At 38.5% G+C, this 17,917-nt stretch overlaps 3 protein-coding genes across 4 annotated transcripts in view; 2 read left to right on the forward strand and 1 right to left on the reverse strand.

The window, feature by feature from the left end:
- Positions 1 to 1,664: 1,664 nt before the first annotated feature.
- Positions 1,665 to 5,399, forward strand: LOC132706813 (DNA-binding protein Ets97D). Its single transcript, XM_060678376.1, has 6 exons — positions 1,665 to 1,851; positions 1,903 to 2,009; positions 2,062 to 2,276; positions 2,330 to 2,822; positions 2,881 to 2,945; positions 4,953 to 5,399. The coding sequence occupies exons 1-6, from the start codon at positions 1,742 to 1,744 to the stop codon at positions 5,358 to 5,360; spliced, it is 1,398 nt and encodes a 465-aa protein (XP_060534359.1). The 5' UTR covers positions 1,665 to 1,741; the 3' UTR covers positions 5,361 to 5,399.
- LOC132706811 (uncharacterized) lies at positions 5,146 to 17,875 on the forward strand. 2 transcript variants are annotated; one of them, XM_060678372.1, is made up of 7 exons: positions 5,146 to 5,269; positions 10,056 to 10,493; positions 12,266 to 15,133; positions 15,660 to 15,900; positions 16,428 to 17,023; positions 17,079 to 17,232; positions 17,717 to 17,873. In XM_060678372.1, exons 2-5 carry the CDS (start codon positions 10,172 to 10,174, stop codon positions 16,855 to 16,857), a joined length of 3,861 nt encoding a protein of 1,286 aa, XP_060534355.1. In that variant the 5' UTR covers positions 5,146 to 5,269; positions 10,056 to 10,171; the 3' UTR covers positions 16,858 to 17,023; positions 17,079 to 17,232; positions 17,717 to 17,873. The 2 variants fall into 2 exon arrangements, with proteins under 2 accessions (XP_060534355.1, XP_060534354.1); XM_060678371.1 differs by lacking the exon at positions 5,146 to 5,269 and adding an exon at positions 6,781 to 7,361 and having other exon boundaries at positions 17,717 to 17,875.
- Positions 7,641 to 17,917, reverse strand: part of LOC132706812 (DNA repair protein REV1) — a 48,064-nt gene continuing 37,787 nt past the window's right edge. Inside the window, exon 15 of the mRNA XM_060678375.1 lies at positions 7,641 to 9,529. The gene's annotated coding sequence lies outside the window, so the exon portion shown is untranslated. The remainder of the gene's footprint in view (positions 9,530 to 17,917) is intronic.

Raw genomic sequence — 17,917 nt, forward strand, 5'->3', positions numbered from 1 at the left:
TAAAACTCGATTACTTCCATTTCTGTTGCAGCAATGTCTTCGCCAAAGATTTTTGAAGTTCGGGGTAGAAATTATTTCTACATGATATTTGCTGTCATAGGGTTTTAATGGATTTTGAGATATCTTTTCTGAAAGAATAGAAAAATGCTTGGCATCACTGTTAATTAGGTTTTGCTTCCAAAACTCCAGTTTTTTGATAAATGTTAGTTCTTTGTCTCTTCCCTGAAGCTGCAAATTAAGTTTGTTTAATTTCTCTGTAATGTCCACAAGAAAACCAAAATCTCTAAGCCAGATTGATTTTTTAGTTCCCGAGTCGGTTGATCGCGTTGTTTAAAAAATTGAACTATGCCAGAAAGGAGACATCATTAAAACGTCTCAGCACCGTCCTCTACTTAACCATGAGACTTCAGAGTGAAGGAGAAGGTCCCCGTATTGACACTCAACTTCATCGGCCAAGGTTTTGAATAATCTTCTTTGTAATGTTTGAGCTCTAATCTTGTTCATAATTTTTACCGCCAGTTTTATAGTGTTGTTTCTGTTTGGATGAAAAAATGATAGTTTAAGCTGATATTTGCAGTTTTGATGCGGTTTTAGGTACGATATGAGTCGGAGGAATCGATTTTGAATGGAATCTGGTTGAAAAATGGAAGAAAAACCTACTATTAATCCAAGAAAGTGGATTTTAAGTAGTTATGTGCAGTTTTAAAGTTAATTTCAGCCCGGTAAGTTATGTATCATAACCCACCATCGCTGGAGCGCCATCGGTGATCAAATCTACCATTTTCGATATTGGAAATTTCTGGGAAGAAATAATATTTTTTAAATGAGAAAGCAACTCCTGTCCAGTAGTGTGTCCTTTCAGAATAAACTTAAGATCGTCTTAATCATAAAATCACTAAAAACCATATTGACGAGCACTGCCATCTGGGCAGTGTCAACCACATCTGTTGATTTATCCAGTTGACGTGAAAAATAAACACAATTATCTAAGTAAGTTCTTAACTGTAAAAAATATCATAGCGTATTTGTCATGTTCAAATCAATCCATACCGCTCTCGAACACTAACGCTGATCCGGCTGGTCGGTTCTAGCCGATTCCTTGATTGAATCAGCAGCAGATCGCTCGCCGCAACGTTGCCGCTATTTACGTTTAATACTATGATAATTGTATTTTTTGTGGAATTGTTTATGTTTAATATTATGACATTTAGATTTTTTTGTGGAATTTCGAAGCTTTTCTGATTTTACGAAACGCATCATTGAATTGAATTTGAACTCGTCTTACGGATTCTGTGGTGGAGCATTGCACACGACGGTTTAACCTCCGTTCGCCCCCGACAGAATCCCTTGTATTGGTCCTCAAAACTTTGATATCGGTTTCCACTGTGTGGACTTAGTGTTTTTAGTGTTCAGTGCATGTTTTAAAGTGATAATCGTCGTTGGCCCCGTCGTTTTTCCCTGTTCACGCCGGTATGGAGGTCGGATGAGCCCGGATGGTCCGTGTTGGTAGCGGGGGGAAGCCGATTTTTTTGGTATCGGTCAAATTTGTTTTTTTGCTAGTTGAGCAAATATTGGTTATATGTCTTCTTTGTACCTGTTGGTCAATGACCAAAAGCGAAGATCCTCGACGGAAGTCGGCAATGGGCGAATGATCCTAGCAGTCGTGCCCAACATTTTTTTTGTGAAACGCATACTTGAATTGAAATTGAACTCGTCTTACGATTATTTAAAATGCAATAATATGCAAAAATTCGATGGTAAAATGGAAAAAGCTCGTCCAGAGACGTATATCTTAAGCGTTAACGACTTCGGCCAGAAAATTTGCACATCACAGACCGAACCGTTCAAGAAGTTAACAACGAAAGCAAATTGTAAATCCCAATGATCAGTTTAATATTTTAGGTACATTTTGGAAGATGATGGAAATATGTCCGAATACGAACCCACTTCGGTTATAACAGTCGATGATACCGACTCTGGTACACATCTAGAGGACTCTTCACACTTGGGTTAGTTTTGGGTAACTCATACTGAAACATTAACAGACGTCCCATATCCTAGGTATAATTAGCTCGTTCGATGGTGTCACCGATTTTGAAGAAAATTTAATGAACGAACTTGACTCGGACTTTATGACGATGATAGATCCCTCGTCCCACTACTTATCACAACACATGGACATTAGACAGCCCCTTTCCAGGCTAAAAAAGTTACTGTCTCAACGATTAAATGTAGACCTTACCAATTATATATATACATTACAGGACATACAAATTGTAAGTACACAAAATTTTAAATAACTGCTTGGAAAGCTTTTTTTTCATTGTAGTTGGAAGATCATAAAAATTTGGTGGATCAATGTGTGCAAGGCGAAGGCCCTGTACAAATAAACGTTCAGATTCAACCAAACATGAAGAAAATAAATATATTAGATGTTTTAAAGCCAGCAGATGATTATATCCACGCTGAAGAGTCGGTTAGCTCGGCGGAAGACACTAGCGAAGCTGCAGATGAGGAGGAACCCTTTGAAGACACAGCTCGCAGCATTGTTCAATGGCAAGTTGATCTACAATATAAAAAGGACCAAGAAAGATTGAAAATACCACTCAATCCCGAAGAGTGGTCAACAATTCACGTGAGTCATTGGATTCAGTGGGCCGTGCGACAATTCAACCTGTCAAACATTAAACTGAAGGACTGGAACATGACCGGGAAGGATTTGTACAATTTGACAATGGAAGATTTCCAGAAAATCGTGCCCAATGATCCCGGCGACGTATTCTGGACTCATTTGGAACTATTGAGAAAGATGAAAGTTGTCGGTATAGGAAGCAGATTTTCTAATAGTAAGATGAAAGTCTACAGTTGTTTTGGTTTCAGCCGTCCGACGGTTTGAGAATTTTTCCGAAACACTCCCAAAAGAATCGACAATAAGCAGAGCGAGGGTGAGTAAATTATTTTGTTAATCAAGGAGAAGGTAATACCATATTAATTATATAAACAGAAAAATCTTAATGTTTCTTTTCTATTTGCTTTGTAGTGGTTCTCATTAGATTTTGTCCTATTTTTAAAAATAGAGGTAATTTAAAGAAAGATAAAGAACATATGAGTAAGATCAAATTCTATTTGGGTTATATATTTCAAAATTTCTAGGGATTGGCACCTGGAATCAGTCCCAAATGTTGGTAAAATACCTTAATCTAATTGTTATGTTGTAATATTAACAATAAAAAATTTAAAACATTAAATGTTTACAAATTTACAGATATTTTTTAAAACTTTTAGTGTTGTTATTATTAGTCTTCTGTGCATGTTAAAGAGTGGCGGATGAGAAACGTTCCATATAAGCGTCGATCGAGGGCTGCCTATATTTCGGGATTTTCTTAAACTAGTCCTGCCATCTGGCGACTAACGTTTTTATAGGAAGTTTGACATTTTGAGGTTAGGTTTACTCAGTTAAGTTTTGGCGAAAGAGTGTTGTTTGTGTGACGGTTAAAAATGAAACTTAATCGGGACTAGCTCAACAACAATGCATGGATGAACTTAATTCGACTTTTGGAGTTAAAGCACCATCTAGGATTACTGTTTATCGCTGGCTTTCGAACTTCAGTCGTAGTTTTCTTAAGGATGAATTTCGTGAAGAACGCAGTGCGAAAACTGATTTTGCAGGATCGTCATGTGACTTACTATGAAATTCATTCGGCAATAATGGGACTAGCATATATACAATTTTACATGAACTTTTGGCCGCTAAAAAAAAATTGTTCTCGTTGGATTCCACACAATTTGACATCAGCTCAAAAAAAGGCTAGTGTTGATTGGTCCAAGGAATTGCTAAAAAAATACGATCGCGGTGTTTCCAAACACGTGTTTGATGTCGTGGCACGTTATGAACCATGGATTTATGCATATGAACATGAAAGTAAGGAGCAGTCGACTGTGTAGGTCTTTCAGAATGAGACAAAGCCCACAAAACACCTCCATACAAATGGTAGCCTGTTTTTTCAGGAAAACTGGCCACGTTGCAACTGTTCCTTTGGTGAAAGGTAAAACAGTCAATTCTGAATGGTACACAACCATTTGTTAGCCGAAAGTCTTCGGAGGAATTAGAAAAACCAACCGCCGAAGACGAATCAGACGACAATGCTAGCTCTCACCGATCAGTGCAAACAAATAACGTTTTGAGCATTAAAAACGTTGATTTGATGAGCCGTCCACCATATAGTCCCGATTTAGCACTTAATGACTTCTTTTTATTCCCATAAATTAAGAATAAATTACGTGGGCAACTATTTTTGACACCAGAAAAAGCGATTGATGCGTTGTTTTGGAGGTGCCAGACTCGATGTGGGAAAAGTGCTTTGATGATTCGCTTTATCAAATGCAAAAGTGCAATAAAGTCATATTTGTTGGTAGCTTATAGTTTTTTATTACAAATCCGGAAATATAAATGGTAGCCCTCGTATTTCCATTTGCCCTTTTGTAGGAAAAATGCATATCGCGATATTCAGTATTTGAATATTCCATCACAGTAGCAGTTGGATAATGAGCTCTTTTAATAGAGACTAATTTTTAACGGATGACTTTTTCAAATCTCTATAAGAATAAATAAATAAAAAAGGCGATTTGAGGCTAAACAATAACAGTTATCCACTGAAAATAAGAGTAATAATTTTAGAGGATTTGTGATTCCGTTTAAGGCAATCTGTTCCATTTTGCAATAGCAGTCGATGAAAATAAAAAAAATGTTCTAGGTAAAGTGCCATCTAGTAACACGTTTTTGTAACTGCGTGTAAAATACCACTACGTTAAAAATTAAGTTGAAAAAAATGAATTTTGACGAGCCATAACTCAGAAAATTTTTTGTTACACGAGTTCCAGCGATTATTTTACTACGTTGAATCTTAAAACGCGACAGAGCAAAAATATGGCGTTAAATTTTCGATTCACAGACGAAGACGTCGCGAAGTTTGTCGCCGAAAACCGTAGACGGCTGCTCCGCGTCGGGCAACAAGTCCGGCTACAACGGTCAGATTCAGCTGTGGCAATTTTTGCTCGAGCTCCTCACCACGCAAGAATTCAAATCGGTGATCCAGTGGACGGGTCACAACGGCGAGTTCAAGCTGACGCATCCGGAGGTGGTGGCCGCGTTGTGGGGCGAACGGAAAAACAAACCCCTGATGAACTACGAGAAACTTTCACGGGCGCTACGGTATTACTACGACGGCGATATGATATCGAAAGTCCACGGGAAACGGTTCGTCTACAGGTTCGTTTGCGATTTGAAGCAGATCATAGGTTACAGCGCCACCGAACTGGCCAATTTAGTCAATTACGGGAATCCCATGATTAAGAGCTAGTTTGACGTCATTCATTTCGTTGTTACGCGTTTGAATAAATCCGATATATTTTTTAAATGTTTGTTTGCATTCGACGTTGAATTACAATTAAGGATAACGATAATAGCGTTGATTGTTTATTAGGGTGTTTAAAAAAACAATTTTTTTTTAGCTCTTACCCTCTTAAATGTTTCTTTTTGATATTAAAAAAAAATAAATTTACATATAATGTCCGCGATTGTTTACAAAAAAACAATTTATATTGTTGAAGTTGAGTCTTTAAGTTTTCCAAAACCGTATAGCAAAGTATGATTATTAAAAGAAGATTAATTACAGCGATTTAAAAATTACTAAATTTTGAACCTTTCAGAAATAGCTTCTAATAATTTTTTATCTACTTAACGTCTCAAAATTTTTATCCTAATTAATAGTCAAGTTTTATTTCAATGGATTTCAAATTTTAAAATCGTTGTCAGTACGTAGTGTAGGTGGCAGCACTAATTATATTAGATCATACGGTACAGTTGTCAAATTCTCAGTGCCTGCAACACATATATTAAGAAATTATTGTGTATTGTCATTCTTTAAAGCTCTCAGTAATTTCAATTATTATCAGTAAAAAGGCTGAAAAGAAAATCTGGTTGATTTTTCTTGTAGAAAATTAAGTAAACGAAAATTACCGAGTATAAGAAAAGTTTTACAATTATTTTTCTACAAGCATACAGATTCTAACCTCACAATTTGACAGTGTTTTGATGAAGTCATTCGTGATGTTATTAAAGTTTGGAAACCTATTGGTATTCCCGTCTGTCAAAATCATGAAAGTTTATCGAGTGGGAACTTTTGAAAAAAAAAAAAAGAAAAAGAAAACTCAGAAACAAAAAATTAAGGAGCATACATTTAAAAATCACCTTGAGAATTTTTTCGATATATATTGACATAGTATTTTTTTAACTTCTGCAAACTTCGAAGTTTCGACAGAGACTCTAATGAATGCACTTCGTTGAGAAGGCTTCCGTTACTCGTTATTTCTGCACCCCGATATTTAAAGTTATTATTTTCTATTATACATTATACATCTTCAATTCTCCACTATTTATCGACGATAAAGGTGTCTTTGTGTCTTTGACAATTAATGAGTTTCAATCCTGTTTTTGTAATTTAATCACAGAATATGATTCTGGAGGTTGGTGAACCATAATTATTAATTGGCATTTTTCTCGGTCACTAAAAAGTGATAAAATTCATACGTCTGGTTTAAGAAACTGTTTTTCTACAATGCTTACGACCCCTCATTCATAGGTAAGATTATAACTAAAAAATAGTTTCACATAATGCTAAACTCTATACAACATTTCCAAAATTACAATAATGGTGGGCAGCGTTATATTATTTTAATTTATATATATTTTTTTGAAAACCTGTATTATGCGGGGTCACACAATAGGCAGAATCGTTGCTAACCAAAAACCAGATTCTCTGGGTGAAACAAAGGCGTCACCACGCGGCAAACACCAAGCTGACAGTTTCTGACGCATCGATCACCATTTCTCCAGACACCCGTTCAAAATTAAAGTAAACCAACCCCATATCGCTTCAAAATGTACAAAATATTCGGTCTGAGGTTAACCAAATCGTACGCGTGCGTCGCGAACATCAACGCGAGGTGCAATTCCGTTAGTCCGACTCGTAACACTGCCGCTTTGACGCGGTCCGCCAAAGACGCCGAGAACTGCTCAAAGGCGGTGAAAAAATCGTTCCCCAAGGCGAAACCCAAGTTTTTCGCGTTGCCCCATCCCTTGTCCGCCATGTTGCAATGCTACTCGACGAATCGGAAAATTATGAGCGGCATGGCGTTCGAGTTGTACAAATCGGCGACGGAACAGATCGGCAACATCCAGAGACGAAGGAGCACGTCGCAATGGAAAACGGTTTTCGGGGCCAAAAGGGGCGGGATCACGTACCCCACCCATAACGCTAAGCACAACATGGCGGTCGTCAAGCGGTATAAGATCAAAGAAGGTTATTATCGTGTCTTTGTTAACCGGAAAGCGAGAAGCTTTACAATATAATCCTGTCAAATTAAAAAAAAAATCAATCTACACCAGGTATGGGCAACCTCTTCACATGTTCCGGGGGAAAATACAGTCGAAACTCTATATAGCGAAATCAAAGGGACTGTTTTTTTTTCGTTATATAGAGTTTTTGTTATATAGGCACTTGAAAAATAACAATACGCGAATATGTGTTCTGTAATATTTAATTATTTTATATACATATTTTAACAACTACTTAGGAACATTTTACATAAATATTTAAGAACTAAATTTAATGTTTCAAATAATCGGTCATTATCTTTTGAATTTTTTTAGTATGCCAATACGCATCTCGTACTTTGGCTTATATTTTCACCATTTCTTCGAGAGGGGCATCTTCACCCTGATACATAAATACATAAAAAATTTCTCTAGCAGCTTAACTGAATATAGGGCTTGTTGAACTTCTGCATCTTCTTCTTCCTCGCCCTTTTTTGCTTGTAATATGGCTTCCTCTGTCAAGTTTGCTGTTGTAGGCAAATCCTGATCTATTACCATAAAATCTTACAACTCCGCACTTGTAAACGTAGCTGTTGTTTGAAACTGCTTTATCCACTCGCTTAGTGGCTGATCATCTTCATCATTATCATTATGGAAAACTGTTCGCATTCTGTCTCGGTAATAAGTCCTGCATGACGATAAGAGTGTTGAATTGTTTCTGCTGCCACCTCTTTCCAAACTGTACTAATAAAGTTGACTGCATCTAGCACATTAACGGAAAATTGGTTTTCGCACTCGGTCATTTGCATTAAAATGTTTTTCCTGTATCGACTCTAAGACTATTTATTACGCTCTGGTCCATCGGCTGTAATACACTTGTTCTTTTGGCTGGAAGAAATGCGAATTCAATATTCTGTAGATTTGGAATATGGGGATGTACAGGGCTAAGAGAAGTAATATTTTCCTCCCCTTTAATTCTGACTTGTTTTTCCTTGTAAGTGATCGGCAAATGCTTGATGTTCTTAAAACATCGTGGGTTAGTTGATTTTCCAATTCCGAGAAGCTTTCTGTTTTCTCTCCCACTCAAATTGACAGCTGCTAACACTCTTATACGTTCTTTAGAAAGTTTTCCACCCACACACTTTTCGTTTCGAAATTTAAGAGTTTTATCTGGCGTCATTTTGTAAAAAATACCAGTTTCGTCAGCATTAAAAATGACGTCAGCAGGGAACTTTTCTGCTGGTTTTGGCCACGTCTTCTCCAGCCAATCGTTAGTGACGTTTCTGTCGATATCACGGTCTTCGCCACTTATCTGTCCATAATTTACACCATTTCTCTGTTTGAACTTCTCCAACCATCCTTCAGAAGCCTTGAAATCGATAATGCCAAGCTATTCAGCAAACTTTTTTGCTGTTAGTTTTTCGATAGGTCCAGAGAGTGGTAAATTGTTAAGACGTTGCTGTTTGAACCAAATTTTGGCTTTCTTAATTTTTTAGAACTGCTTGCCGCTTCAGCCTGAATGATTTTTTCTGTGCACTTCCAAATCGTGGATACAGTCGACGGTGTAAGTCCGTATCGACGTCCCACATCACTTTTTTTTCTCCCCGTTCTATCTCCCGAATTAAAGCAACTTTATCATCTAGAGATAAAATTTTTCGCTTACTCGCCATGCTCTCCGTATTCACCAAGTCAATTTAGAACTGATTGAAACAATGGTGTGCTTTTATACATACCGATAAAGGCATTAACACAATCGCTTATTACGAGAAAAACACTTAGGACGACCAGGTTCTCGGTAATTAGATTATTAGGGTAAGGAATTCTGAGAAGGTAAGAGACTCTCCTAATTACAAGTCGGCCTACATTCCTTACTTTGTTACCTGATGTGCCCTTTTTTCTTTCGGTATTCAGAGTGAGAAATTCGTTATACAGAGTGGATTAATAGTACAACAAATTTTGTTCCCAATACAGTTTTACGTTATATATAGTTTCACTATAGGGAGTTTTCACTGTATTTTAATAATTTTTACACTTGGACCAGAAGTATAGTGCTTCTACAACCGATCCCGTGATTAACTTCGCCTACTGTTTATTACTCTGCCGAGCAGACCCTTGCCCGTAACCGTTCCAGGACCGTCCTAGGAATTTATTTACCTACATTAAAAAAACGTGATACAAGTGTCTTGAAACATGTACATAAAAAAATTAGTACAAAATAAGAATTTATTACGTTCTATGTCGCTTGCCAGGAGTTTACAGCAAAACAAAAAAACGCTAGGATCCAATAAGCGACCAAACAATCTTAACCAAGACTCAGTTCTTCACCTTTCAGTGAGTGCCCTGTTTTCATTTTTTGCGTACTCACAAACTGGTATAATTCGTGCTTTCAGTACTCTACACACAAATATTTACATGAGAATTTACTAAACAGAATTCTTTACACTTTTAGGTAAATTTAAATAGCTGCAAAGGATGTTTGCGTAATATATAATATAAGAAAGCAATTAAGCTACAAGTCAATTAGTGTCTATAGGAGGTGCTCGTTAAACATTTTTTCCATTTAGACGTTTCTTGTGTTATTTCAAAAAAATGTTACATAGTTGCTTCACGAGTTCCTGTACTGTCAGCATGCGCAGGGCCTTTATATATCCACGTCTATCAGTATTATTTGTGTCGAAAGGTCCGTCGAAGAAACGCGATTCGAATCCCAAACTTTCCACTGGCAAAGTTCCGAAAGAGGCGAAAGGGACGGTCAGAGAGCATCCGATTGTGGGAGATGCGTCGCAAGAAACGAAAATGAAACTCAAACCGAAATTTATCGCTCTACTGATGAAGAACGCGCGCAAAATGCAACCCCAACCGAAACGTAACAAGAAGAAGCAGAAACAAGAACCATTGCCGATCCAGGCCCATCCCGTGCCTCTTGTCAATTACGAGAACTTGGGAAACGAGGCCCAACGATTCTCGAACTTTGTCAAACAAATGAAAAGTGAAGGGGTGAAGGGAAAAGAAGACGAGGAACGACAAACCCTAGAGAAATTACGCAAGATACAGGGCGACAAGCTGACGCTGGTCAATCACATGAAGAGCATATCTCGAATGCGGGAAACTGTCCAGGGTGAGTCAACTATAGAGTAAAGTACGTTGTCTCATTGGTTTCAAGAGTTATAAAAGTCCTGAACCTAACAGTTTTTCCAATATTTTAATTTTTCTAAGAAAATACGAATACAGTCGAAACTCTATATAGCGAAATTGAAAGGACTGCTTTTTTTTCGTTATACAGAGTTAAGGCATCTAGCATATTAATTCGACTCGATCATTTCCATTTTTCCTGTATCGATTCTTAAGACTTTTTATTATGCTCCATCGGCTGTAATACACTTATTGTTTTGACTGGAAGAAATGCCAATTCAATATTCCGTAGATTTGGAATATGGGAATGTGCAAGGCAGTTATGTAAGAGCAGTAATATTTTCCTCCCCTTTAATTCTGCATCCCATTTTCGTATCTCCTCTTCAAAAATTTGCGATGTCCTCCATGCAGACTTGTTTGCCTTGTAAGTGACCGGCAAATGCTTGATGTTCTTAAAACATCGTGGGTTAGTTAATTTTCAAACACGACTAGCTTTCTTTTTTCTCTCCTACTCATATTGGTAGCTACTAACACTGTTATACCTTTTTTAGAAACTTTTCCACCCAGATACTTTTCGCTTCGAAATTTAAGGGTTTTATCTGGCGTCATGTTGTAAAAAATACTAGTTTCGTCAGCATTAAAAATATTGTCAGCAGGATACTTTTCTGTTAGTTTTGGCCACGTCTTCAACAGCCAATCGTTAGTGACGTTTCTGTCGACAACATTTATCTGTCCACAATTCATACCATGTCTCTGTTTGAACTTCCCCAACCATTCTTTCGAAGCCTTGAAAGCGATAATTCCAAGGTTTTCAGCAAACTTTTCTGCTTTTAGTTTTACGATAGGTCCAGAGAGTGGTACATTTTTAAGACGTTGCTGTTAGAACCACTGCAAAATTTCCCGATCCAAATCTTGAAGTTCATGGTGACGTTTCCTGACCTACTATCATAAAACTTCTGGATTCCTGCGTCGGTTTGTTGAGACGAACTAGCTAATGGTTCGCCAATCATCTTGTTGGCTTCTTCACAACTTGACTGAACAGTTTCCTGTAGAAGTTTCTTTTAAAAAAACTGACATGTCTAGTTGCATTCGAATTTCTCATTTTATCGCATTTTCATAGTAAAAAGTTGCATTTATTTGAGAAAGCAAGATCGCACATAATTATGCAAAAGCATTTCTGGTTTCAAGAATGTGCAGACTCGTAAAAGAATTAATACCGTGATATTGACACGCCAGTTGCAGCGCCTCCTGGAAAATATTTGATAAAAACCCGTTTTTTCTATTTTACAGTAGAGGTTACGCCCCCTAGTGGCCATTTTATGAACTTGAAAATAATTCCATTATTTTGGTAAAAATAATAGATGGAAAAAAAAAATAAAAAATTAATAAGCAATCCAACAATGATGGTTTAAATATAACCCGAATTCTGAAGATGATCGCTAATAACTTCGAAACGGTGCATCACAGACTCATTTTGGAAGGACTATCCAAAAATGCAATAAAATTTAGGGTGTTCTATTTATAAAAGGTAACTTTGTTTTACCACCCTGCATATAAAGAAGTCACGATTAGGAAAATAAAAAAATGCAGCTCATTCTAATAGAAGTTTTTGTTTTTTTTTTTTGTAACCCCCCTCCCTCTAGGTTTCGAGATAAGGTAATAGGCCCCCTCTTAAACGGGCCACCATGTACTTACTGCATAGCCCCTTATATCTTAGCGGCTTCTTGCAAAGTCTAGAAAAAAATATATTCTCGGCAGATCCGAAAGAAGACATCGATATCGTAGTCGTGGTCGACTCCGATAAACCGACGGCGACCGAAAACAAAGACGAAACCCTCGAGGAAGTCAGCGAATGCGAAGAATTAAACAGGTTAGCGGCGCAGAAACAAGAAACGGCGGCAAAAACGAAACTGAGACAGCGACAGATGTCGGAGAGGCGGGCGCTGAGAGAGAAAGTCTATTCATCTCCCGCTCTGAAGAGCTCGGTTAAGGATTTGACCAAGAGACCCATTAGCGTGTTGAAGCAGAAACTGGCGAAAGACGACGCTGTCAAGAAGCAAATCGAGCAGATCTACGCTTGCGACGCCCACTCCTACACGAAAGACAAGAGGATGATGTTGGCGGCGAAACGGGTCTTTTCTTCCGACCAAAAAGAAGATTTCTACGTCAAAAAGCAAAAAGAGTGGGAGGAAATCCTAAATACCGGAGAGGTGACAAAGAACAATCCCGGCAAAGCGCCCTTTCAAGCCCCCGATGGAAATCGAATAACGAACCATCCGGATCAGCTGTTGACCGTAAAATCGATCGAGCAACCAAAGGAAGAAAGAGACGCTGCCCTGCAGCTAAAGGAAGCCGTGTTGGAAGCTGGCGACGAAATAGTACTGTTGGAGGAAGATATCGCGGCGAAAAAGGACGGCGTTTTGCAAGAGATTCAAGAATCGGCAGCGGAATTCGCCGACGAGGTCCTGGAAAAGGTGGAAACCGCCGAGCTCAAAGAGTCCGTCGTTACGGAAGATCGAGATAGAATTTTGGTGGAGCAGAGGCACGAGATCGCGCCCCAACTGGCCGAAAAGATCATAGAACTGAAAGAAGACTTTTCGAGGAAGAACACGGTGGCCGTGGCGAAGATCGACAAGATCGATTTGATGCTGAACAAGATTAAGAAGCTGCTGGAAGATAAGGAAGCGTATTTCGAGAACAAGCCGAGGCTGCCGCCGATCCCGAAGCAATCGCCGCCCGACCAAAAGAAAGACAAGGCTAAAAAAGAGAAACCGAAGGGACCAAGGGATATGGTGTTGCCACCCAAAGCGAGGACTAGCGTCGAGAAAAACCCGGCCGAGTCGAACCTGGCCACCGAAGGCGACAACGTAATCAACTTGCAAAGGCTTGAAATCAAAATCGAATTGGACAACGACCCGCGAGATCATCGATCGAAATTCAAAAATGTCGCCAGAATCTTTCAAGGCATGATCAACACGGCTCAGGTCAGTAGAAATCCGCCCCCCTTCCAGACGAAGGCCGAATGCTCGCATGAATCATCGAAATCTGAAGGCAACTCGTTAGACAACGAGTTAAAGAAACTGAAGGAGTGTCTCGATAGGAGAACGGAAGGCGAACAGGCACATAAAAATGTGTTAATCAAAGATGAAACTTGCGAAACCAAACAAGCACTAAAGGAAGAATGTCGTGAAGAAAAAAGAGATCCGTCCAAAACTCTAAACTCCAAGCAGGCACTACTTAGGGAAGAAAAAGAAGGTCAATCCAAAACGTCAAAATCACTGAAAAAAGACTTCGGTGAAGCGAATGGCCTCTGCAGATCACCTCAACCCGCTAAAATTGACGTTGGAGAAGCTAGAAAACAACCTGCGTTTCATGAATCTAAAATAAGTCAACCAAAGTTGGAGGAATGTCTGGGTAAAAGAAAAGAAAACGAGGAAGGACCTACAGATAAAAATACAATGGCTACAGATGACCCTTGCGCAAGTCTCCAGTCCAAAAAAGAGCAAGAAAATCTCTCCAAAATGCTAAAATCACTAAAAAAAGACTTCGGTGAAGCGAATGGCCTTTGCAGAACACCACAATCCACAAAAAGTGACGTTGGAGAAGCTAAAAAACAACTGGTACAAGTTGAGGAAGAACATTGTGGAGCCAAAGACGATCTACGTAAAAAAGACGATAATGAAACGAATCACCTCTGCAAAACATCAAACCCAACAAAAATTCATGAGAAACAACCCCTACATAATCAATCAAAAATATTAAACGAGTGTGTTGATAAAAGAACAAAGAGGGCAGAAACCACAAAAGAATTGGTGCCTCCGCCTTGTAACGAATCAAACGTTCCTCCAAAAGATGGAAAGTGCGATTCAACTTCAGCGTCGTCGATGACGGTCCACGATATATGCAACAAATCCAAAAAACCCAGACCAGCTAAATGGGAGAAAGACCCCCGCAGGAACAGAGAGGGCAGGGAATACGAACCCAGAGATTCCTGCAACGATGGTAAAAAGCGGGAACCTTGTAAAAAAGGTGATGCGTTCGAGGTGACAACTACGGATCAAATTTCTAAGGACGATTATTGCCAGAGTTCACGTTCGATCAGAAACGACCAGATGAAGAAACAGACGCTAGAACTGTCTCAACAGATGAAGAAGCAGACAGAAGAAGCTAATTCAAGTAAACCACAAGTGAGGATGGTGGATGGTTCGTGCGGAAGGCCACAACCGAGTGAAACGAAAAAACAGCCAGTTCAATCGAATGGTGAAAACGACCATTGCAAGGACGGTGTTAAAAAAATCGAAAATCTTGGCGGTTTAAAGAGTGGAGTCGAAGGAAATGCTAGTCAGGGCGGCGATTGCAGGAAACAAAACGGTAACGAAAAAGTAGCGGCAAAGAAACGAGACGATTCGCCGGATATGAAAAAATTGAAGGAGTGTCTAACGAGAAGGAAAGAGAAACCGACGGAAGGTGAACAACCTTTTGTCAAGACTTCCGCCCCAGCTACCCAACAACTGAAGAGTCCGAAATTGAATTTGACTTTGGAGTTTTCCAAAGTGGAGTGTGACGGAACTTCTCCGAGAGTTGAGGGTTCCTCACACAAGGGCGGCTCCAAATCGTCACCAAATGGTAAGTAAGGTACCTTACACTAAGGTTAAAGTTTTTGACGTTTTATTTGGTGATATTGATACACAGGTTTTGTGCAGCATACTAAACAACAAACCGAGTCAACTTTTTTTGTCAAAGTACAAGTCGTTGCAAATTACACAGAATTCATCTTCATCTCTACTACTTCCATTGTTGCTTCTTTTATTTTTCTTCAATCAATCAATCAAAAATGAACGAGCAATTGAGCTACTCTCTAGGGGCTGGGTGTCGTTTTGTTAATTTTCTTTCTTGGTTAAATTTACATTTTAATCCACTCCTTTGAGAAAGGGTTACGTTTCTAAACACATCTGTCTAGGTTTATAGAGGGATTCTATATTCACTTACATCTACAGTTGCGCTAAGGTCAGTTTGTCATTCTGTATTGCCATAAACAACGAACATTTAACACTGTATATCACATAATTTCATCAATAACATCACCTAACAATTGGGTCCACTTAAACGCTTTGTAAAGTAGAATAATAATAATAATAACCTTTACCTTAAGCGAGGCAAATGACCAATGTTGAAAATAACGCGAAGAGGCCGGTCACAGCTAGAATAAGGCCGCATACTGTGAACATGGCTAATAGGCAAGGTGCGATTCCCAAAAGCGTGGCCAGAGTGAAAGAAGTCATAAGCAAACCCAACAAAGAGGCAGCGAAATCAATATCTGCAACGAATTTGATTCAATCCGGTGGAAAGCCTTTCATGAAAGCGAAAATTATATCCATATACAGCAAAAATGGGTAATCCTGCCGTTTACCTATTTAGTGGACGGGGCTATAGATACTGAAATTGTTAGTTGGCGTAACCACGTCTAGTTGCAAAATGTTTAATTATTATTTCGCAGATAGTCTGCTATGCTTTGTCAGGTGATACCGTTTTTTGCGATAATTTTTTTGTGACATTGTTACAACCACAAATACCACCACTAAGTTTTTTAATCCCTCAAATTTTTGCTGCAACAACGAAAATTTTATATTTTTTAGCCAGTATGTTCCGTTTATCCATTAGGTTCAAAAGTGAAACGCAAAAAGCAAACACGAGTCTGAATTTTATTGCTGCGTATTTTGAAATCAATGCGATTTTTTTTAAATGCAGATGGAGTTTTCCATTGAATAAATTTGCTATTGTAATAAATCGAATAAATATAACGGTTTGGCAACACCGCAAGCTAGATGACATTTGTCGACCACAGTTAAAATTGCTCCATTCGCTAAATACGTGAATGGTCGTATTTAAGGAAAAATGAATTTCTAACTGGCCGCAATAGGAGGAGCTTGCGAAAGTTCGGCCACACGGACGACGTGGAAGAAACTATCAAATCGAAGGGTACAATGAGCCCCAATAAACGCCCAACCGTCGCCGATACCATTGCCCAATACATCGGACATCAAGAGAGTGGGCCAGCAGTCAAAATGCCGATAAATTCTCAGCAGCGTCTCGCGTTTAGACCGGCCAGTGCGGTAGCAGCGAAACCGGACGGTTTAGGAAAAAGTTCAACAATCGCTTCTACTAAATCGGTTCAACAACTCGTCGCTCACGGATCGGACGTGAAAAAGGAACTTCTCGGATTCGATATGGATTACTTCAGAAATCAATCGTTGAGGGGCGAAATTGAGAGGCAAATCAAAGTCAAGAACGAGAACAAGCGGAAGAGAATGAGAGCCAAGAGAAGCTTGGAAGCGGACATCCTATTTTGATAATGACACCAGCAGTGTTGAAGTTTGGCATAAGCTTTAAATTCCGACATAATGAAACGAATAAAAGGCTCGTTAATCGATGGCTTCCGTTCATTGATGAGGGTTGAGCTTAAGATGCGTGACAGTCGCTCGAAAAACTATACCGTCCTTTCTAACAATCAATCAGGTAAAGGATTATCTCGCCGAAGTGCGGGAACATGATTGTTTTTATTGAATTTCAGACGATTGCATCGGTGGTGACGACGGTGAAATAATAAACAAAAATGGGAATAAAGATGACTGGTATTCTTTCGATATTGTTAAAGAAGTCCCTGAGGCGTTTGAGTGTCCCAGCGGTAGGCTTCAGGATCGAAGACGCGATAATCTTTATTATAGGTATAGTGCATTTTGGTTTATTACATTACATTATTAGGACACTTTGAAGAAGAATAAGTTGACATAAAGATACTCCATAAATTTTTTAATATTAAATGGAGCTTAAAAAATGGTTTGAAATAAAGTATCAGATGATGCATTTATCATTATTCAAAAAATTTGGGAGCATTTATTGTTTCCATACTTTAAACACTAGGTTCAGAATTCAATATTCTATTCCAAGAAAAGAAAAATATATACAAGGCGATTGAGAAAAGTAACATCCATATTGATAGTTTAAATGAGGTTCTTTTTGTGCCAGTAATGCCTTTTTTGATCATTTTTGCATTATACCTTCCTTGCTTAATGATTTTTGAGAAAACGTTTTAATTGTTAAATGAATTTTGAATAGTTACTAAAATTGAAATTATCCCTACATTAGACACGCTGTATATTTTAAATTTTGAATCGATCTTTATTCGGAACTTTTTAATTTTTCGTCTAGGTATCACGGGCACAGCTATTACGACTTACATGTGTACCTAATAAGGAAAATGATCTTCTCCGATACTGACGTCACCAATAAAGATCGTCAATAGTATTCGCAAACATTATAAATCGCGTCCCATTTTTTGCAAAAAATAAAAACATTCACATACTTCGGCTTCCGCATTTGTTTGTTGCGAGTATTAATAATAATTTAAAG

Source organism: Cylas formicarius, unplaced genomic scaffold (genome assembly GCF_029955315.1).
Source record: "Cylas formicarius isolate icCylForm1 unplaced genomic scaffold, icCylForm1.1 PGA_scaffold_8__14_contigs__length_24414737, whole genome shotgun sequence".
Lineage (NCBI taxonomy): Eukaryota > Metazoa > Arthropoda > Insecta > Coleoptera > Brentidae > Cylas > Cylas formicarius.

Coding starts and splice junctions, on each gene's coding strand:
- LOC132706813 (XM_060678376.1), top strand. CDS start 1,742: ATGCAAAAATTCGATGGTAAAATGGAAAAAGCTCGTCCAGAGACGTAT. Junction 2,277..2,329: donor CATTACAGGACATACAAATT/GTAAGTACACAA, acceptor TTTTCATTGTAG/TTGGAAGATCATAAAAATTT. Junction 2,823..2,880: donor GAGAAAGATGAAAGTTGTCG/GTATAGGAAGCA, acceptor TTTTGGTTTCAG/CCGTCCGACGGTTTGAGAAT.
- LOC132706811 (XM_060678371.1), top strand. CDS start 6,941: ATGTACAAAATATTCGGTCTGAGGTTAACCAAATCGTACGCGTGCGTC. Junction 7,362..10,055: donor GCGGTATAAGATCAAAGAAG/GTTATTATCGTG, acceptor TTGTGTCGAAAG/GTCCGTCGAAGAAACGCGAT. Junction 10,494..12,265: donor AATGCGGGAAACTGTCCAGG/GTGAGTCAACTA, acceptor TATTCTCGGCAG/ATCCGAAAGAAGACATCGAT.